General features: G+C 42.1%; 1 protein-coding gene across 3 annotated transcripts in view; it reads left to right on the forward strand.

The window, feature by feature from the left end:
- The window catches only part of SUSD4 (sushi domain containing 4), a 122,296-nt gene extending 104,517 nt beyond the window's left edge, over nt 1-17,779 (forward strand). For all 3 annotated transcript variants that reach the window (XM_074989910.1, XM_074989909.1, XM_074989911.1), the window contains 4 exons: nt 10,253-10,444; nt 10,890-11,034; nt 11,811-12,193; nt 12,723-17,779. In XM_074989910.1, coding sequence (XP_074846011.1) covers nt 10,253-10,444; nt 10,890-11,034; nt 11,811-12,193; nt 12,723-12,751 — 749 coding nt within the window. In that variant the 3' untranslated portion in view covers nt 12,752-17,779. The remainder of the gene's footprint in view (nt 1-10,252; nt 10,445-10,889; nt 11,035-11,810; nt 12,194-12,722) is intronic.
- Nucleotides 17,780-23,222: the final 5,443 nt, after the last annotated feature.

Consider the following 23,222-nt stretch of genomic DNA (forward strand, 5'->3'; position numbering starts at 1 on the left):
TATGACTCGGAGATGGACACTTCGATTCTCCACAGTATATGCCAGAGATTGATATTTTCACCACCCTGTGAGAATTCCTCTCTTGTGGTCAAGGAGGGTTTATCACTTCTTGGGGGAATGCTCTTTTTTACCTTGGAGACAGACTCCGTTCTTTGCCTCTTTAGTGACTTTTTACATGCTAAGTGTGTGCCTCCAGATGAATTGCTTTATGGAGTTTCAGCTAAAATGGTTCAAACATCTCTAAGAATAAAGAGCTAATATATTGCTTTGCCCATGATAAAGGTCTTACAAAGATTTTGTTGGAAAGCTTGAAAGCCTCCTAGCTTTGGAGGAAGGATTTGCAATTTGCTGCGGCATGCCGTTTGTGCCAGTAACATGCTTTTGCCATCCCTGTGAAAATCCACACAGACGTATTCACTTTACGACACTGGAAAATCTGCTTCTGTGTGCTCAGAAGAGGCTTGTTACAGTTTAGCAGCTAAATTCTCCAAAGATTCCATTGGCACTGAGTGTGCTCAGCCCCACACACTGCCTAAATACTGGCCAGACTTTACATGTGCCATCTCAGGGGCTTTACTGAACTTTTTCTGCATACGCTCCTCCTAGCTGCTTGGAGCAGCTGTGATGCCAGGCACAGAACTGAGAGCAGGGAGACGGTCTGTCTTGTGTTCTTAATACTTCCCCTGCTGGGACCCAGGAGCAAAGGGCAATTAACAGTAGGAAGTGGGAGTGTGGGGAGGAGTGGGATCTGTGGGAGGCACAGTAGGACAGTTGGAAGGGTAAGTGAGAGAAGGGCATGGCAGGAGAAGAGGGCAGGTGATGGAGGGTAGAATTTAGAGAAGAGAGATGTGGAGCAGGGGACAGGACAAGACCTGAGGGAGGAGAGTTAAGGTAGGAGTTGGGCAGAGGAGAATGGGGAGGTGTCGAGAGGCGATAGTTATGGAGTGGGACATTGACTTGTCGGGAATAGAAACAGAAGGGGACAGGGAGAGGGTGGAGACAGAGGAGTGTGTAACCACTCAGTACATACCCCTGCAGAACATGGAACTGAGCCAAAGTCTGAGTCTCTTCATTTCTTCGCTGTTTGAGCAACTGCTGTGAAACTCACTGGCAATGTGGGTGTCTCAGCCTCCCCTTCTGTTCCAATAGAAACAACAACCTTGAACTGCTCCTGTTACTTCAAGGGGCGGCAGACTTCATTGATCTAAACCCTGTTGATGATATTGTGCCATAGGACAATATTATGCCATGGCACTTGATAGATATATAAAAAGATAAGATCTGTGTCTTAGCAAGCTTTCTGATTATTAACATGAGTGAGAGTCAGAACTGGGCAGAAAATAAGGAGTTTACAGTCTAATGAGGTTAGTGAGTGGTTTCCTTATATTGGTTGCAAAATTATGTGTATTCTACACATTTCCAAATAGGATTTTTGAAAAATCCAAGGAAAACAGTGCTTCTTATTTTTAAATTAACCAAGTCTACATTCATAACTTGGGGGGAATGATTAGTGTGTGGAACAATCTTACTACATTTCAAATTACTTCACCTTCTTTGTAGAAATGTTCTTTTATATTCATTGTCTTGGAATTGAGGCACTCTGCATTGTTCCTAGCACTGCATGGGAGACAAAGGAATAACTTGTAGTCTGTTCCTTTTTAGGTCTTTTAACAAGTGAAAGTAAATCACCATTTTTACACCTGCTGTAGCACCTGCATTCTTTGCATAAACTTCTTTGCCTTTCCCAAATTGGCTAGACATTGAAGCTCTTTTATGGAACTATAATTCCTCCCCTCATGTTTCACATTTGCCCACAGATGCATGATACATTTTTTCCATGGGGTTGCAAATGTGTGAAGGCTTAGAGGGGAAAACAGATCAAGTTTCTCCCTAAGGGTTGTCTTATGTTGAACTTAAACATTATCTTGCAGTGCACCTCTAGCAGTACAAGAGCACTGTGCTGTGTCACTGGAGATAGAAGTATTAGTCTGTGCATCAAGATGTATTTATTGATTTTCAGTCCACTTAGTGCCATTACGGGGCCTGCTCTTTGTCTAGTGGAAATTGGTACAACATTGTTAGCTGCAAGTAACTGGAGTTATGCTAATTAACACTGGCTGAAGATCTGTCTGTCTCACTATGAAACCTAAAATCTGTATGACATGTTACATTGGTTAATTCACTTTTAGGCAGGTGTCAACATTTCAAACTCAGCTCATGAATAGAAGAGACTGAAAGCAAACAAATGGTTGGAATCAGAATGATGTCACCAGTGCTGTGATACCACCCTGGCCTTGTATGCTGGTATCTGCATTAGAATCTGCTCTGATTTAATTTTAAAGCCCAGGCCAACCACAGCCAACCTAAATATATTCAGAATTGACCCAAACCTGTGTCCGTGCCACCACTGCATTTGAGGGGCTCTGCCTAGTGGGGACTTCCCATGCCCATGGTCTGTCACTGGCCACCTCCTGCCTCTGGAGTTGGCTCAGCAGTGGCTGCATGCCCGATGCCAGCCCCCTGCCCTGCACATGCTGCCTTGCTATACTGCATCGACACACTTCCTCTGCAGCACAGCAAGGCAGCAGTGCCTGGAAAAAGCAGGGCACGCTGTCTTAGCCCTCCAGTCTCATGGGCAAGTGGAGATGATCAGCTCCTACCCAACAGAAGGCCAAGAGGATCAGACTCAACTCTTGAAGTCAGGTTCCATCAGGTTGCAAGGCTGTAAGCTGAACCTCTGTTCCCTTCCTGGTCTCTCTGAGTGCATTCCCTCAGGCCTTACAAGTAACAAGCACTTCCGTAGCACCTTAAAGACTAATGCATTTATTAAGCGATGAGTGTTAGTGGGTAAATCATGATCTGAAGAAGTGGGTCTTACTCACCAGAGCTCATGGCCTTATACACTTTTTAGTCTTGAAGGTGCTACTGGATTGCTTGTTATTTGTGAAGCTACAAATTAACCTCTGAGACCATCCCTCAGGCCTTGTGCTTTAGGAAAAGCTTTCTGACTGTCAGAGCTGTTAAACACTGGAATAAATTGCCTATGGAGATTGTGGAATCCCCAGCACTGGAGATATTTAAGAGCAGGTTAGATAGACATCTATCAGGGATGGTCTAGACAGTGTTTGGTCCTGCTATGAAGGCAGGGGACTGGACTTGATGACTTCTCAAGATCCCTTCCAGTTCTAGTGTTCTATGATTTACCTCTCCTGCATGCTTAGATCAGATTCTGAGTCATGCTTACTCAGCACTTCTGGATGGATTCAGCACCCATGGTTCTGCCCTTAGGAACTCTCTGTCCCCTGGTGTATGTAGTGACAGACAGCTTTCTTCAAACTAAAGCACTGTTTATTGCCCTAGTTAGGAGCAAACTATTTAGAAGAAAAAGGATTTAAAACCACAAACAGTCTGCACAAGTCAACATTCAGCTTTCGTAAATTATTAACTCCACATCCACCACGCATGCCAGACAGCATTGGCCCAGAAAGATGGGCTTTCCTGGAGTGAAAGCAAATAAAAGGCCAGATTTGGAACCGAGCTCCAGTTTGGACTCCTGCCTTTGATTCTTTGTGGATGCAATTGCAAGTGCTTGGACACTTAAGTACAGTAGCTGACTGTTGCAGCAGTTCATGTAGAGGGATGCCTAAATGACATCAACTGGACACGCAAGTAATTATAAATGTCAAACTGGACTCACACCTACAAATGTTGCGCCTGAATAGAGAGACCAACTATTTAATGTCGGACATTGGAGGTTTTAAATGGATGATGCATCATCATTCAGCGAAGTACTGAGTTCATTGGGGTGTATGTTTACAGAAGGAAAAAAATCTTCGGCGGGTAGGTAATGTTGTGACTGACTGATATATTACTTGCTGAAATTGAGCCCTGGTGCTCCAAACAGCCATTCACTCCTAGCAGAGCACATAAATTTATTCAAACATGAATAAATAACTTTAAAAAATGACAGAGTCCCTTCTTGCAAAGTTATGAGTTTTGTTAACTCCCTAGCACCTCAGCAAGGTCTTGACCAGAATCTGTAGCTTAAATGAAAGCTGTATTTGTTTAAGTTATTGCCTCTGTGCAAAAGATCAGGAGGTGTGTGATTTGCCATGTATAAACTGTGAAATGTGTTCATGGGATTTAATTAAGATCAGCAGTTCTCTGGCTGCTGTGCTGCAAATGGCTGTACTACTAATCATGGTCTTACAGACCAGTCTGAAACTCCTGTGGGAGTTTTGCATGAGTGCGGACTAGCAGATCTGAACCCATTAGTTTTGCCCCTAATCACAGTGAAGGGGAGTGATTCTTAAAGAACTGTAAGTTATTTCCAGTGTGGATCTATTATACAAACAGAATGGAAGCCAGTTTTGTAATTTTTCACTTAGGCTCCTACAGCTGGTGTCACACTGATACCAATTTTCAGCAAGATGCGTTTGTCGGAGGCAAACTAGAAAAGCAGGTTTTCATTAAAAACATAATTATTCAACTCATTTCACAATTTCTGCAAGGTGGAAAGCGCTGCTCACCATGTGAACACTTAGCTTGCTGTGCTATGTTAATGTAGCTAGTTTGTCTGTGAATCTTACAATTTGGACACAAACAGATGTTCTTGGAAATTATACGGAATTAAGAAAGTTTGGTCTCGTGCCTAGAGCTGGGTGTCAGGAGACCAGGATTCTACTGCTGACTACCTGTTAGCGTGCTGTGTAATCTTCAACCAGTCACTTAACTCTTCTATGTTTCTATTCTTCAGCTGTAACATATGCATGCAATGTTGTGAAGCTTACTGTACTGGTGTTTGTAGGAGCTAGGAGATGATAGCATGAAAGGTGCTATCCAGTTGCATATTCTTCCATGTTCAACCTTCTGTGATGGTATTTATGACTCTCTCCTGCAGTGATTCTCTCCTGTGGTGCCTCATGGAGGGATTAGGTCTCAGCCAGTCTGGCCCCTCCTCCTTCAGTTGTTGTAGTGTGTGTCTGTCTCTAGACTTTGGATGCTTTCTGCGTGTGGTTTGTCCCTGGGTTTCCCCTTCTGGTGTATCGCTCTGGACAAATGGTCTCAGGCAGTGCCACTGCTCAGACTATGCCACTTCTGTGGCTGTTTGGGGAACCCAGGCCTGCCCACTACTCTGTGTTCCAGCCCAGGGTCCCTATGCCCAACCATCATTTCCAGCTCCTGCTCTGGCTCGTTACTGTTTGACTGGGCACTTTCCTACTTTTCTTCTCTGTCTCTAGGTTGCCAGTAGAGCTACCTCTGCTCTCTGTGGCTGTTTCACCCTCTTCTGGGCTCTTGTCAGAGAGGTCAGAGTCCCTCTTTTAGGGTGGCAGATTACAGCTGCACAGTTGAGCCTGGGAGTGGAATGGGGGCAGTTTGTGGCTGTGGAAGGGGTTAAGCCACCCAGGGGGAGGGGCAGTGAGAGGTTGAGCCTGGAGGTGAGGGGTGTGTGGATTGCAGCTGCGGGGGGAGGGTTCAAGCCACCAGGGGCGAGAGGGGATGCAGTGTGGGACTGCCGGGGGTTAAGCTGCCTGGGGCAAGAGGGGATGCAGTTTGGGGCTGCGGGGGGTGGGTGTGTTAAGCCTGGGAGCAGAGGGGTGGTTTGGCGCTTGAGTTCCAGCAGGCAGGGGTGCAGTTTGAGGCTTGAGTTCTGGCTGGGGGACAGTTTGGGGATTGAGTTCCAGAACCGTTTTTTCTTGGAAAAAAAGCACTGCTGTGGAACATATGTGAAAATCACCTTGTTTTTCTGTTGCCATCTGCTTCACATTAATTACAGAGAGGGTGGGAGTTTTGCCGATGGTACCAACTAATAAGTAGACAGGCATCTAATGGAAGTTTAATTAATACAAAGTTTCGTTGCTTTTGTAGTATACTGGGGGAGACTAAAAATGCTCATGGAAGGGGAGAATTGCAGGTGGCTGGATTTCAGGTGTCCAGCTTGTTGGTTTGGCTCTCTGGGTATATGAGCATGACAAACAAGAGGAGCAGGAGAGGTTCCTCTCCCTCCTGATCTGTGCACAGATGGTATGCACTTCACAGGCATGCCAGAGATTTTCAGATCTCCATTATTATTGAAGTGAAATCTGAAAAAGAGCTTTCTCTGCCCACTGCAGCAATTACTTCCGCTGTCCTTGTGATAAGGGCTGATCTAAATTCTTTTTCATCCTTTAAAAATAACAAGTAGGGATGCACAGCACATTTAGAACAAAATGTTGTTGTTCTTCTTCAAAGCGCCTACATTTTGGTTATGTCCTGCTTCCCATGTGAAACATTAAAAACCAGGCCACACAAAGGAATTTTCTGAAAGTAACCTAACACAGACAGAAAAGCAGCTGGTAGTCTGAAGCAGAAGGCAGACTGTTAACTAGTGGAAAAATATATTATTTGATTCTGAGTCAAAGGCAGAAGATGAGCTTCTGAAATGCCCTGGATTAACTGATTACCTTGCATTTATTGTCAGCCTTGAATGTGAAAGTCAAGGCAAAGCTTAAATAACTTTTCTAGCACCTGAGGAAAACTCACCAGTTTAGGGCAAACTGAGCTTTCTTAGTTTCATTGCCCACCTGCACTGTTGAATATCTCAGGAGGGATTTGTTATACTAGACAGATAAGTTTGTTGTTTCTATTTGTGGGGTGATAAAGGTAGTTTATTTCTCATTAATCATTTAGCTTTTCAGCTGAAATGCACAGCTCCAAAACGCCTTGACAAAAATAATGATTTAACCTGGATTACAAGTCTCATTATCTCAGTTAACAGACTTCAGACTTCAGAGTACCCATACAATATGCAAATTTTGAAGAACTATCAGGGGGTAGTGTGTTAGTCTGTATCTGCAAAAGCAATAACAATTCTGCTGAAGTCTATGTCCATTGCCCATAAAAAACTGAATTCTCAGGAAACACACACATATATAGAGAGAGAGAGAGAGAAAGAGAGGAATGAGACTCATTTGATCTTGGCTACCCACAGTTCAGCGCGGCTACACGGGGTCCTTTTCAAAGGGACCCCGCACCTTTCAAAATCTCCTTATCCCGATCACTGATCGGAATAAAGCGATTTCGAAAGGGGTGGATCCTTTCGAAAAGGACCCCCGTGTAGCCGCGCTGAGCTGCGCTCTTTTGAAAGTGGTGCTTTCGAAGCAACGCAGCCGGAAGCATCCTAATGCTAATGAGGCGCTGAATATTCAATTCAGCACCTCATTACTAATCTTCGAAATATGGCTGTTTCAAAGATTTGTGCCTGTGTAGACACAGCCATAGTGAAAAGCTTTAAAATTAGAGTTAAGAACTCAAAACCTGTCTTTTTAAAGAGTCTTTTTCAAAAAGAAGGTGATTTTAGGTTCTCCAGGCTAGAGGGCGCAATTACTTGAAATAAAGTCTGAGAAAACATTATGAAGTGCTGAAAATATTGATATGTACAAATATTGAAAGAATCTTGTCACGTTTAAAAGTCATAATGTAAAAACAGTGCTGTTTTTGTGCTAGTACTTGCTGGTACTGAGTAAAAAAACTTTGCATATGTTATGACTAGTGTCATAGATTACTGAAGAATTTTTGAGGTGGAATTACTTGTCTATGTCCTTTATTTAGTTTTCACATTTCCCTGAGGTTGGACAATGAAAAGCGATTGGCTTATTTCGAAATAGGCAAGCCTCATTCCATGAAGAATAGCGCCTATTTTGAAAAAAAACCACTTCAAAATAGGGACTGTGCAGACAGGGAATAGAGCCTATTTCGAAATAAGCCATAGTGCATCCAATGGCTCTATTTCAAAATTGGCTCCATTGTGCGTACACGTTCTATTTCGAAATAGCTGAGCCCTATTTCAATAAGCATTTTGTGTGTTGCAGTGTTATTCTGAAATAAGAAGCAATAGCTGTGTAGACGTAGCCTTGGGGTCCCTCCTTTGAGCTAGGGAGAAGAGCGATCTCTTCAGACTTTTTGTGGAGTTCCTAATAAATCATTACTGCTTCCCCTGGGTTTAGTCCGCTTTGTAAAGTATGCAGAGTATTGGTTTTCATATTATTATTTCATATTATTATTAAGCCTAGCAAGCGAAAATGCAAACAAAGCTTGTCTTCAGGGCATGAGGAATAGACAGTGCTTCACATTATAATCAGCTCCTTTTGAAATTTTGTTTAATGCCTCGTTGTGAGTTTTCTTTCTTTTTTGTTTTTTTGTTTTTCTATTTAAGCTTTTGAAATCCATCATTCATGTAACAAGATTCAAAGAGAAAAGCAACTGATTTCAGTGGAGATTTTGTTTGAGAGAAATGGCATTTTCATTATTTAAATCTGTGCAGTGGGTCTTTACTGCATCACAGCAGATTCATGAAATTAATACAAGAGCCTGTTCAAAGGGCACTGAGCCTGTTGGTTATTTGTTACAGTCGCCAAAAGGAAATAAACTGACCCGTTTAGCTAATTTAGACCACTTAGGCCCTCAGAACACTCAATTCAATATTGAAATAATTTTATTAATCGCGACATCAGCTTTGAGAAACAGCAACCAAACCAGCAAGGTCATCTGATGTTAATTGTCATTTTTGATAACCAACTTTCCTCTCCTATACAAAAAAGCAATGCACTCAAACACTTTCAGCTCCTGGCATTTTCTAAAAATGTTCCTTCAGTCATTCATTTAATTTATGTACCCAGCAAAGTGATTTATTTTTCTTTGGATTTCTTTTTTTAAATCCTGTTTACAGTAAACTCTATTATATCTGGCAACCCTGGGACTGGGAGGTTGCTGGATAAGCAACTATTTCAGTTAATTGATAATAGCTGGGGAGAGGCACAGGCAGAGGCCAGTGCCCCCCCCCGCATAAGAAAGTTCAGCTCCTCCCACACCGCAGAGCCAGCTCCCTGCAACCGCTGTTCCCCTGGGGCCAGCAGGAGCCACTGGCAGTCTCACACCTGACCACAGGGTGCAGGAAGCCTCTGTGTGGCGCGAGGAGCTCCTGACTGCTGCCTTATGGACAACCCCCTGCTTGGACACCAAGGCCTTGTGAGTGCCCCTAATGGCACTGGGAGGAGCAGCCACAGTGCAGCGGGACTCACTTGCCAGCTCTGAGTGGAGAGCTACCAGTAAACCCGCTCAGCCTGGGAGGGCTTGTGCAGCACCCTGCGACTGTCTCAAAACAAAACAAAAAGCAGAAACCAGTCATGGCTCAGGGTTTGCCGATGTTACGCTGGTTATCTGAGAGTTCTGGCTGATCACATGCCCAATGATAAATTATTTTGTTAGTCTTTAAAGTGCTGCTTGACTGCTTTTTGTTTTGAGAGTATATAGACTAGCACGGCTCCCTCTCTCTTACTAGCCAATTAACAGGAGTTTACTGTATCTTGGAGTTCTGTCTTACTTGCATAGCCCTTGACTGTATGCTTTGTTAATAGAGGGGCAGAGTGCATTTATTTAATTCCTTATTTTCCAAGCAGGCTGATTGAAATCAAGGGCCTGCTTGCAAAGTGAGATGCTACTAGACTTGAGTAAGGGCATCAGACTCCCAAGGGGCAGGCTAATCCTAAACCAGGGGAGAGGGAGGGAGCTTGTACCCAGGACCTCCTGGTTCCTAATCCACAGCTCTAAAGACTAGGGTACACTCCAGCTTTAAAATAATATTTTAATAACACCCCCACCAGCTTTAAAATAATATTTTAGGGACTTTAATTGCTTTAGCAACATTGTTAGTATTGTATTTACCACAGTATACTTCACAACAGCTGGCTTCATAACATAAGCTGTTTAAGAATGGAATTATTGTTCATAACTATTTTGTAATGTTAATGATATATGTATTAAAAGGACCTTCGTTCTGAATTCCAGCTCTCTATTTAAGGCGCCTGCCACAAAACCCCAGGGTAGAGTGGGATTACAGAGTGGTAATTTTCTGCCTTAATTATGATTTCCCCCTGTTCATTTTTACCACCTCTGAGGCTAAAAGGCCACAGAAAGGTCACATTTTCGTGCCACTGAGTTCTGGGAAGAAGGTCTTGAAGTGTGGATCTGCACATTTCTGCCACAGCTATGGGCATCACATACCTTCCCCCACACTGTACCGGACACATCAGATGGTGGGTCATTCAGTCAGAATTCAGGCTCCCAGTAACATTAATACAGTTTGGGGTTCAGTTATAAGGGAGGCCGTATTTGATCATTTGTGTGGTGTTATATGAACTACACCCTGAAGATATTCTGTATGAAATGGTTGCTGTTGTTGACTCTCTTTTTTTCTTTTTTCTTTTGGCCCAAGTTTGTCCCCTACCTCCAATGGTGATTCATGGAGATTACATTTGCCATCCGCGGCCTTGTGAACGTTATAACCATGGAACTGTGGTTGAATTCTATTGTGACCCTGGTTATACTCTTACCAATGACTACAAATACATCACCTGCCAAAAAGGAGAATGGTTTCCTTCAGATCAAGTATACTGTGTCAAAACAGGTAAAAAATAGCACTAAGATCACAACTTCTGTGGAATTTAACCCTTTATTTTACCGGTATAATTACAGGCATTACGTTTCTGACATGTTTTAAATTTTACAGATTCATTTTGAAACATTAGTAAGATGTAGGTATTTTCTGCTCTTATGATCCTGAATTTTCAGTGGCACACTCCACGGTTGCTAAAAGGTGCATTATTAAATGACTGCTAGATCTGCTTTATTTTGTTTGTAAATAAATCCAGATAAAAACACGTTAATAAAAATAGCATGGAAGACACTGAAAAATCTAGTATTTATGACAACATGCCTTCAAAGTAGGGACATTGTGTTTGTACAAAACCCAAGTCCCTGATCCTGCTTGGGATCTCTGAGCACTACTGCAACATAAATATGAAACAGCTATAGTAATCTAATGTACATGTTTTATTGATTTTTTGCAACAGAGCAAACCTGGCCAAATACACAGGAAACCCTCCTGACTACATGGAAAATTGTGGCATTTACGGCTACCAGTGTTCTACTGGTACTTCTGTTGGTTATTCTAGCCAGGATGTTCCAAACCAAATTTAAGACGCATTTCCTTCCAAGGTTTGTACTTTTTCCTCTCTGGGGATTGAGGGTTTTATTTAGTTTTTTCACTGAATGCCCTCTGAAGAGGAAATAAAATGACATTGTAACTATCTTCTTTTCGTGCACTGAACGATGAACAAGAAAGAGAATAAGGAGGTATCTAGGCAACACATGGCTTTCGGACCTCTGCAATTCCATAGTACTCCTGGCATTTTCTAGGGCAAAAGAGAAGAGATAAAATTTGCCAGGTTCGCTTTGGGTGGAATTATACTAACAGCTACACTAATATTAAGAATTTTGTCTTTGATCAGATATATTTAGAGGTAGAAATGCTCATTCTTCCAAACTGAGAATGAAGTGAGCTCAAAATTCCAACCCCAAATCTTGCATCATCCAGCAATTATCAGCTCAGTTATTTTATATGTGCTGCAGTTACCCATAATCCTTTTGCTCCAGTGCTGATCTCGCTCTCCACTTATTGATTCACCCCCTGATTCTATATCCTTGATATTTGCTGTGCATTGGACAATAGAGAATGCGCCTTATCGCAGTTGTCCTTTCCTTCTCTTAAATGATGCCTCAGTTTACTGGCTTTTTATTTCATCATAACCAGTTGCACACACCTATCAGTCTGAGTTGATTTTTGCAGGTCTGGGAAGGAAAAAGTCCCATGAACATTAAGGACCATATATAGCTCCATTTTATTAATTAGAAAATATGACACCAAGAGAATTTTGGTGGTTGCTTCAAGAAGCTATCAAAATTGTCAAAGACTCTGTCTTTCTTTGATGTAGAGCTGTCCAGGAGAGTTCCAGCAGTGACCCCAACTTCGTGGTAGTGGATGGTGTCCCTGTCATGCTGCCTTCCTATGATGAAGCTGTGAGCAGTGGTTTGAACGCCTTGGCACCAGGCTACTCATCTCCTGCAGGCCCAGGTCATGTTTTGCAGACAGAAGATCAGAACCCTCCGGCTTATCCTGGCCCAGGAGACACAGACACGTTACCTGCTGAATTTGAGAGCTGTGATAGTATATCAGGCTCCTCCGAATTTCTCCAAAGTTTATATTCATCTTCTGCGTGCCAAATGGGCGTGCATCCTGTTTCAGATAGAACTGAGGTGATCAATAGCACCACTGGGGAGGCTGCCTCCACTAGCCCAAGTATCGATATTGCAGATGGTGAGTTGTGCTTTGATATGTTGCATGGGGGGTGTGTCAAAGGTCATGGTCCATAAATACAATCCATGTGATTGTGCTTCAGAGGAGAAGTTAAGCAGGAGTTATTTGCAGCATGTGGATTATTCTTTATGCATTCTCCAAAACAAATTCTTCAGTGCTTTTTGGGTTTCATCTCCCTTGGCTTGGCTTGTCCTGGCTTGGGGCAAGGGATTGACTTTCCGGGAATGGAACAGGGAGGAATCTTCATCATCAAGTCACATAGTGACAACAAAACCTCTTCTTGGAGAGTTTTCCTTGTCTATTTTGGAGTGAATGGAGTTTTAGTTGGCTAGTTCCAGACAGGCGTCACAACAGAAGTGGGTCATAAGGAAGGACTGGACTGGGGATAATATTGTATGTTTTGCTGACAAGCTCAGCCTTTTGCCATAAGCTTATGCATAAACTATTTATATAGCACAGATGGCACTTTTCAGGAACTCAAGCAGTCTGTAGACTAAACCAATAATTTTTTGTTTTATTTGTTTTCTAGAAATTCCGTTGATGGAAGAAGACCCTTAACCAGCACAAAATTTGTTCATTATTTAATGACACTCTGCAAAATGAATCATGCACATATATATTCATACAAATAGATTAAAAGAGACTATTTAAAGAGTGGAGGGAGAGTATTTTTCCTATTTTTGATTTTTCATGTCATGATGTCACCAGATTGCGCGTGTGGCTAACAGCATCAGCAACTGAGCAGCAGATTTGTGAAATGAATCCTGGGGATTTGATGAGACCATTTGTAGAAAAAGAACTGTGAATTCTTGGAACAGAAATTAACGTATCTCTGCATCACAGAAAATTGGATGATTCTGTAGAAATGCTGCAGAATTTTGATACAAGTACTAACTGCCTCATGAAAGCATGTCAGATTGTGTAGATTTGCTTATAAAGGCTGCTTTATACCATGTATTAACCCTGGTTTACAAAGGATTATTGTACCTTTTTTAAAAAATCAGTGTTGAAATTTGAAAAGAGAAAACAATCTCCCTTGATTTTCCTGTATTAACCAGATTCTTAAGAGGAGGCCATTGTTTTATTTCTTGCTACTGTCTTTTCAGACCTTTTCTGCAGAAAGCATAACAGAACAGATGTGAAGGACTCAGAAATTTTAACATAACAAGAAAAAAAGAAAGGGAAAGACAAGATCTGGACATTTTTAAAGTAAAGTATATAAATGATTTATATAATATATAATGTTCAAGATAAAGTATCAATATTTATATTTATGTGCAGCACTTGTATATTACATTTGATAAATCCTATTATTTTATGGATGAACTAGAAAATAACAAGGTCGTGATGAAGGAGGTATTGAACTACTGCCCTGTTTCCCCATTTCTTACACCCTCCTATATATATATATATATAGGCTAGTCTATGGCCATAACCCAAAGCACTGCAATGTCCCTACTCTATGTGGTAGTACTCTGGGTCATTACTGTAAAATATCGTAGTACTTTTTATAAAAAATGAGGGATGTTACCTGTATTTCAATGCTTTTCTGAGTCACCAGTTTGTCGCCATTTGACCTTCATAGACCTTGTTATTACTAGCCAAGTGCTCTTCTACCATGCTGGAACATTTCAAAGGAAATAAGGAAATGCAGTCAGCTCTCACGGATACAAATAGAGTGATCTTGATTAAAGAAAATACCCAGTGCTCCGCGTGCTGCTGAAATTGGATTTCTTCCTTTGCAAAAACAGAACACCAAGCCTTCTGGTTCCCTTGTGGCCCCATTTCTCTTCTTTTCCTCCTGTGGTGCTGGGGCACAATCTAACTACCGCTGTAAAGTCCTGTATCTAAACTGTGATCCTGGTGGGGGGGGGGGGGGGAGGAAAGAGGGGTGTTATATGAGACACTATTTGGAAGGAATATTCCTCCCTGCTGCAACATGTCTATTTGCTTGCCAAGCAAATTCTCTATCTTCTTTCTTGCATTGCATATTTGAATAAGGACTATAATGTGAAGTTTAAAATGGCTTAAACAATAACTCACTGTCATCATGAGAGAGACAGATTGTCATTTGTGTGTGCTAGTTGAAAGCAAAAAGAAAGTGATATATTGATAGATACTTGTTTTAGCTGCACTAGAACAAACTGGATGCATTTCTATGATTATCAGTAAAGTCACTCCAGATTGCACTGTTGTTTTCATTCATTTTATTTTATTTTATTTTATTTTATCATATTTGTTAGAGCATCTAGACCTGGGGTCTGCAACCAAAATAGTGAGAAGAGCCATTTTCTCAAATTCAGTTACAAAATCAATGTTTCAAGAGCCACAATGCATGTGACTACGAGACAGCCCTTAATAAATAATGTCAAACCAGACTTTTTGTAACCCTTATTTTAAGAACAGCACACACACAATGATTTGTATCCGTTAGAAATTTGTTACCCCCATATCCAGGCTTTACCCACCTCAGGCCCCAAATCTGCTCCCCTATTCCCAAGCTTAACCCCCCCATCCTGCAAACCCACCCCCATCCCCAGGCTTAACCCCTTTCATCCCCAGACTGCTCCCTCCATCCCCAAACTTAACCTCTCTCAGTCCCAAACCTTCCCCCCCGCGAAAGCTAGGCTTTCCCCGCCTCATCCCTCAGCCCCAAAACTCTGCTGCCGCTCATTCCTGGGTTAATCTGTCTCAGCCGATGAGCTCCTCTGCGGCCTCCAGCTGCCCCCCTGCCTCCTTCTCAGTGGAGCTGTGTGGCTTCAGCAGGGGCAGACTTGGCTGCCTCTCCCCGCAGCTCTCCTGCTCACATCCCCCACCTGCAGCACGGGCAGCTTCTTGCCCTGCCACACTGAAATAATGGAAATAAATTTAATTGGTTTAACAGCCAGATCCCTCCCACTACCCTGCCAGTTGTTAAAACAATTAAATTTAGTCCCATTATTTCAGCACGACCGGAAAGGGAGCCACAAGAGGAATCAGCGACAGCAGCATCCCAAGCCACAAATGGCTCCTTAAAGAGCTGTATGTGGCTTCAGAGCCATGGGTTGCTGACCCCTGATCTGGAGGCTCACAAAATCAATCTGAGCCTTATTGCACTAGGCACTGTACACTCATAGAAGGGGAGCATCCTTACCCTGAAGAGCTAACCGTCTAAGTATATGATGGGCCAAGAGGTAAGTACAACAAACAGGGAGAGGGAGCACAATGAACATTAAGATGATTTTTAGTCGCCCTGTCTAATTGAGATCAAAATCTTTAAAGCATGATGTGGAAAGGTAAGATGCAAACAGTATCCACTTATTGTTGCTTAAATGAGACTTGCAAATTGCTTTGACAAATTTCCCTCTATTGTGCTGGTATCTATGAGATTTCACCGCCCCTGTGCCCAGGCGACAAGGACATTTCACTAATATAGAATTGTGCTTATATTGCCAATTCCTGCTTCAGTTTGCCCAGCCCAGCATTTATACCAGGGAAAATCCTCTGGAGCACAGGGTGAATTAAATGATTTAGTTTTACAATATTGTTGCACAAATGTGCAAAATATTAAACATTTTCTAATTATTCTATAAAAGCTAGTGAAATCTGTTCTTTCACTATCCACAGTCCCGTGTTAACAGTTTGCAAAATCTCAATCTCTGTCAAATTACTTACTTCCTGTGTGTTAACTCCTACTGTAGTAGTTGCCTGGCTAATACAAGTCTGCCTGTCTGCAGATTTGCTTTGCTGTGTCTATTGCGTTGCAGTCAAGTTGCTGAGGTAGCCAGAAAGGGCCGCTGGTTCCAGCCTTGGACCTGTATTTTTCAAATGAAGAGTTTAGCTAAAAATATTTTATCTTTTAAAGTATCTGTAGAGAGTTATGGTTAATTAGACCATTTTTCTTTGTAGAACTGAAAATGCATTAGTAAACATGTACAAATGAAAGCTGCCCACTTGTCTTTTCGTAGCAGTGTTGTGCTGTATTAAATATTACCTGCAGAGGAGAAAAAATGGGTTTGTGCCCTGTTTAATTCTTCATGATATGCAAGAGATCCTGAAAAGTTTTTCCAGGTCTTTTGTTGCTTACTTTGTTTTCTTAACTTTTTTCTGAATGTTTACACTGGAGTGGAATTGTAAAGAGAGTTAGTTACATGCAGCAGTGTTGAGTATGTTTGAAAGTTTCCTCCATAAAAATTTTGGTCTGGCCTACTGTCTTTTTCTCAGAAGACATTTTAGGCTCACTGGAGAACTGGTAAGGTTACGGTACTAGGCTTATGTGAAAATTGAAACCAGGTTGGGAAGGTGAGGTATTTTACTGTGGTTTTATTTGTTTTTGTAACGTATGTTTAACGTAAACATGTGACGAGCAGTCCTGTAGCACCCTGAAGACCAACAATCGATTTATTAAGTAATGAGATTTGATGGGTAAGGCCCACTTCTTCAGTCTTACCCACAAAAGCTCATTACCTGATACATTTGCTAATCTTTAACGTGCTACAGGACTGCTTGTTTTTTATGAAGCTGCAGACTAACAGAGCTACTCCTCTGAGACTATAAACGTGAGGAAACCCTTGGGGGAAAAAATCTCTCTGTTAAACATTCAGCACTCGAGCTCCTTCTCTCAACCGGTAAGACCTCACAACTGACAAAAAGAGCAAGCTTGATATTCCTGAAATTTCTAAGGTAAAAAACAAACAGGAAAAAATATATTTTGTAGGGAGGACAGGAGACAATCATTTCAGGCCTTCTGTCTGTGATCATAATGAAGCATAAAAAGCATAAGCCTCTTCTGTTTAATAATGATCTGAGGGGTTATTAAAAGGTATAAACAACCGCCTGTTATAATGATCAGAAAGTTGGGGGGCTCTGTGATGGTTTTTTATGAGACTCACTGTATTCATCTTTGCAAAGACACCCAATATCTTCCTCTGTGAAACAGTTCCAGCTGTGTAATAAGGTTCCTGGGATGGCCACAACATACAGCAAACTCATTCATATCCGGCATTCTATCATTTGGAACTTTTAAATAACCAGTATTCTAACGTAAGTACATTTTAATTACATTTTCCATAAGTACAGTATAGTGAAGGTAAATACAAATAAATACAGCATATACAGTATAAATGTACTGTGTACAATGCTACTGTTGTTGGTAAATAAAGTACTCTGCATACATTTTTGTTTGTTTCTTAATATCTAATCTTGTTTTTCTTTAGTGTTATACATTGCTAGGCATACCTCTCTATTACCCAGGACATATGAATATCCAGCAACCTCCTGGACCTGGGGCTGCCAGATATGAAAGAGTTTACTGTAGTGCCTGTTGGCACATTGCACCCAGGAAACTGCTGAAGCCCCAGGTGATACTGAAAACCATGCAACTCAAGAAAAATAAAAGGGGCATTTAAACTATACTAGCCTTTGGGTTCACTGGGATTCTGAGAGGCTTTCGGACAGACACACAACATAAATACTACCTGTCATTTTGTTACTAGTGAGGGAATGTTGCAAACACAATTTTACAGTCACCTTTAAAGAAAAAAAACATTAATTTTGACCTCTAGCCAATTTCAAAAACTAGTTAAAAGTTGTTCCAGGAGAGACATCTTCTCTCTGATCCCTCTGCCAGCGTCTGTGGTTTGATACTGTGCCATTTTGAACAACATGTTTCATTCCTATGTTGGTATTTGAAAGACCCACCTAGGGAGAGGAGAAATGCTGGTGCAGACTGTACACACAGTGCTGCCAAACCTACACTGAAAACAAAAGAAACATGTTACTCTCATCTCCAGTATGGATCTCTTGAATGGTAATTGTTAAGCATTTGAAGACAGAAGTGGCTTAAAAGAGACAAACCTCTATTCAGGGATTTTGGACTAGTTGTCTCATATTGCAGTGTGCATTGATTGTTTACTAAGATGCCAGCCTTTAACACAGAAGCATGAAGAGGAGATCCAATAGGTTTGACCAGAACACAGACTGGGTTGTTCTGAGGCCTGATTCTGAACCAATGAGCAGCTGTATTTTTACTGATGTCATTTCTGTCTCTGAAAACATGTTCTACAACATAACAGTGTCAGGCAAATTTTGCTGGCCAACTCTCAGACATATCCAGAAGTGTCACAGATGTGTTGGCTCAAAGGATTTAGAAGAAATAACTGGACTTATTGTAGGTCCCATCATTGCAGGCTGTTTTCAGTGTTATTTGCATAGTAATGTATCCTGTGCACTGTCTTCTGGCATGTTCACCATCCCTTTGGTGTTCTCCAGTCCGGCGGTGGAAGTATTCCATAAACCTGGCCACCACCAGGAGCTCATGAGTGTATCTGAACCCGACTGTCACTACTGAAAGCTTAACTTGCCATTGACTTCAGTGGGCAAGACTTTCACCTTGTGTCAAATCAGAGATTGTGCTCATCTGCTCTGCACATCCAGCTTTGGCTATTCACTAAGTGCGCAGCTCTTTACTGGGCACTCCTAGTGTACTTTGTGAGGTCAGTCACCCTCAGCATTTAGCTGAAGACAGTAGTTTCTGAGTGCAGAGCTAGAGGAAAGGCAGCAGCTACCCTACTGAAATAGTCATGTTATAGTCAGATGGTTCATGCAGAATGTACCTCCCTTCGGCAGTCTTCTGGTTCCACAATAGGTGTTTCACACAGCTGCCTGATCCCCTCTGCTTCCTAATGCAGAAGTCAGCACAGCACACCACACTAGAAGCCAAATCTGGACCTAAGTAGAGCAGCAAGCCTGCATCATTCTACACGTGGACCACCTGCCTTTGAGGCTCTTTTTGATTCTGGGGGAGCAGATGGAGATGGGGGACGGGAACCAGAGAACAGCTTCTCTGTCTCTCCAATGGCACATCTGCTTCAGACTAATGCTGGTTGAACCAGTACCAAAATACCACTGTGCCACTGTCAGACCCAAGCCTCCCAGGTTGCTTCTGAAGGAGTTAGGCTGCCATGGTAGAGAGACAGGGGGGTTGGTTTTGCCCTCTCCTGTTTCAGGTCATTTTATGCATGCTCCTGCCCTCAGCAGGTAACTTGAGGGAGCCAGCCTAGTGGAACAGCCAAGCCTTGCTGCTCTCCTCTCTTTGTCCCAGGAAAATGGTAGAAAGCTCATTGAGTGGGAACTCATGTCGCAGTCTTTCCACTCAGTAGAAGCAATGCATCCCATATTTTTCAGACACATCTTTTTCCTTGAGTGGAAGAAGACTTATGGTCTGATGCTGGCAGCTGACCTTGGCAAGTCAATCAGGCAGAAATCCCTTTCTGGACAAAGCAGAAGGGCCTGTGCTAAGCTCCGTGCAGCGATAATTTGATAACTACCAGAACAGAAGTTCTACACAATAACGTATTTGAAGCCAAAGCCTGCAGAAAAAAAATGGGTTAAAAGCAACTCAAACCTAAGTGAAGGTGAGTTGCAACACCCTAGCAGGGAGCTGTTGGGAGGCTTTGGGGCTACGACTGATTCAAAATGAAATAAGGGCCCAAAGAGAGTCCATGAGAATATGCTTCAAGTCCCTTGGACTGGTTCAGTTTTTCACTGGTCCCTGTGCACTTCACAGTCCCTGAGTTAATTGGGCTTGCAGCAGTGACTTGGGTCTTCCATGGACAAGATTTTCTTTGTGCTCAATTTCCTCCATCTTTCTGTCTTTGCTTTTCACTTCCCCTCTGCTTTTTTATTCTTAGTCTTTCTTCTTTCCTTTTGCTGTCCCCTTTTCACAGTTACCTTTCTATGCCTCTTTCTCTCAATACTGGGATGGGAAATGAGGCTGTTGATATCAGTCTGTTTCCTAGAGGCCGAGTTTCCCCTATCACCACACCATAATCACATTCCTCCTTGGCATTCTCAGACTGAATGGGCCATGGAGATCCAATGACGTCGCTTGAAATGTTCCATGGCAATCATGGTTGAGACACAGTGAAGGTTGCTTATATTCCTGCAGCCCAAGTGTTTTTTTTTTCTGAAGACTGTCAGTCTATGTGTACACATAAACGCATACACAGACGTCCTGGCCAAGATTTTTAAAAAGGGACAAGTGCTTTTTGGTGCCCAAAGGGGTTGATTTTCAGAAATGGCTGAGCAGCTACCCTCTGAAAATCAGGCTCATTTAAGGTGGCTTAACTTGAACACTCCAAAATAGTGGCACTAAAAGTCACTAAAAACCTTGGCCAATGGACGCAACAGAATAGTCGAACCAGGTGTATCCTATTGCTGCTTGGTCTGTTTCTTAACAAAAGAATAACTGTGTTTTTTAGTACAAGTAGCTGAGAATCTGATAGTTACTATGACATCAGGTTTCTGTCCAGCTTCTTGACAAAACCAGATTAGGTTTGTTTTCTATTGCTCGTTGCCTTCAGCCTCAGGCTTCTGGATAAAGGCCACTCTTAACTCAGTCTCTCAGCATCCATACTGGCTACATGAATTACACTACCTGTTCTCTCTGGGACATTTACACTTCTCACCTTTGTTCTTATGCTATCTGTCTGGCAGCATGTTTGCACAAGTAGATCTCAAAGCTGTCTGATATTTGAGCAGTAATGCCATGTCAACTGAAGTATTTTTATAATCCTCTAATTGCTGCCTATCAACAAGGTGACTGGAACAAAAGGTCTTTCTAAGAGCTTTGGGAGAGTGGTTATAAACAGTCACGAATTCACGAGTTAGCATTCCAAGGGGCTGAGCAGCAGCTTATACAAATACATTTCACTGCTGATTTCTGGTATGAGAGTCTTTCTTTTTAAATGGAGTGGGAAGAGAATTGCCAAGCCAAGATGAGCTGTCCTACATCCCCAAGAAGTACAATTAATGGTGCATCATCATGCAATAGTTTTCTTTATGCTCTAGATTTGATAATACCTGCCATTTCAAATCCAGTTTTTATGGGAAGCAGTCTATGGCTCCACTAGGTGGACACCAAGCATGCGTGAGCCTACAAAGGGGCTGCATTCCAGTCATTACTGACCATGCGCTGCTCCATTCTGTGTCACTATCACTGCTTGTTTATTAAACACAGTATTAAAATCCCTAGTGAAATTGTTCATGTACTTTAAAATCTATGGATGAATTGGCCTCCCCATGATAGGGTTCTAAATCTTATATCTGCATGCACTGCAGCTTTACCAACAAACACGTACTACGAATGCATTCTTGAGGCGAGCACTGCAGAGTCCTGAACACCGTCAGTTCCGGTTGACTTCTCAGCACCTGCCAGGAGAGCCCTGAAATTGTTACTTCGGTAAAAGCAAACAAGCGGCACATTAGACCCTCAACTTGTCTCTAATTAATATCAACACATTCAAGAAGTAGCCAAATAAACCCATTTTAAAGCAGATCAGACTCATGGGCAAAATTAGAGTGCAGAAAGGGGAGTCAATACTGTACTGAAATCTCAAAGCTTAACACAAGCTGTACCCTTACAATAATCGGTAGTGTTTATAAGTGCTTCTGCTGGAAAGATACAACTTCTGCAATAGTTACATATTTATACTCTGTACAATAGATTTATATGCTTACAAAAGTGGGCCTGTGTCTTTGGCCACCAGTCAGAAGGAAGTTGTGTGTAATATCCATAAGTGCAGTACAAATTAAACATATATATGAACTTAGACATTTGGTGATTTTTTTTTCCTTTTACAGACTGCATACTGTAGAATGACTTAAGAACTTAGCAGAAAAATGAGTCACGGTATTCCTAGGTGTAAAGAGATAGAGAGGAAAATTAGAGCAATTGTGTGGAAGTTTGTGAGCTGTGAAGGATGCTAACGGGACTATCAATCTGGATTTTTTTTAAACTAGATAATTATTAAAATTGGGCTGCTGGTACATCACACTTAGATAACTTGTTTAGTTTATTTAAAATGAATTACTCGATTCATCTGCCTCCCTGCAGATCTGTGTCACTTACAACACTCTTTGTTACATTGATGTTTAGGTTGCTGCCATAAAACCATGCTTTCTGTTCCCTAAATCATTCTGGAAAGTGGGACTTCTAAACCCCAGGCCAAACATTTACAAACAAGCTCGGTCTCCTCACAGATTCTGAAAGACGACTAGTTACACCAGAACAAATGAACAGCGTGCTGGGTTAGACCAATGGTTAATTTAGCTCAGTATTCTGTCATCTGATAGGGCCAATGCCAGCTGCCCAAGAGGGAAGGAACAGAACAGGTAATCATCAAGTGATCCCCTCCCTGTTGCTCACCCCCAGCTGCTGTCAAATAGAGACTAGGCTAATACCATTGATGGATCTACCCTTCATGAACTTACCCAGCTCTTTTTTGAACCCTGTTAACCTTTGGCCTGCACAACATCCTCGTGCAAAGAGTTCCACAGAATGACCCTACACTGTGTGAAGAAATACTTCCTTTTTTTCGTTTTAAGCCTGCAGGGGCTTTTCAGGTTTTCATCTTAAAAAATCTTTGCCCTGGCTCTGCACTGTTGCAGCTGACATGCTTTGGGAATTGCACTGTGTAGCAACATCGGTGTAAAAATTTAACTGCACATAGAATCTGAGAGTCCTTTGTGTCTGCCCCCCCTCCACCTTTCCCCTCCTCTCTGGGCACTCCTCTGGCTGTGGATGTTTGTATCTCAGCTCCACTGCAACACTATGATACTTTATTAGAACTTCTAAAACACTTTGTGACCTCTTGGTAAAAAAGAGGAATTGACGTGCCAAATGTGACTAGCTCTGCAGTTTTTCTACTTGGCCGTTGTGTATGCGTAGAGAATGTTGCTACTGCTCGTGACATACAGCATGTCATCCCCTACTTCCACACTTGAGGAAGTTGTCAGAGTGAAGCAATACGGCCATACCAGTGGGCTGTTTTTGACTAACTACAACTCTTCTCCATGACACGTGAGGCACAAGACGAGCTGGAAGGCGCTGAGTTTAAGCCACAATCGCACTGGAGTTCACCATCTGGTAGTGTGTGCAAAATATACTTTGTTTCACAGCACATTTCTTTGGATGGGCTTTGATCTTCATCCTCCCTTTTGTTTGCACACAGCTGGACCTCTAATGGCACCAGCTGGCTTACTGATAGTA

The sequence above is a fragment of the Carettochelys insculpta genome, chromosome 3, assembly GCF_033958435.1.
Source record: "Carettochelys insculpta isolate YL-2023 chromosome 3, ASM3395843v1, whole genome shotgun sequence".
NCBI lineage: Eukaryota > Metazoa > Chordata > Testudines > Carettochelyidae > Carettochelys > Carettochelys insculpta.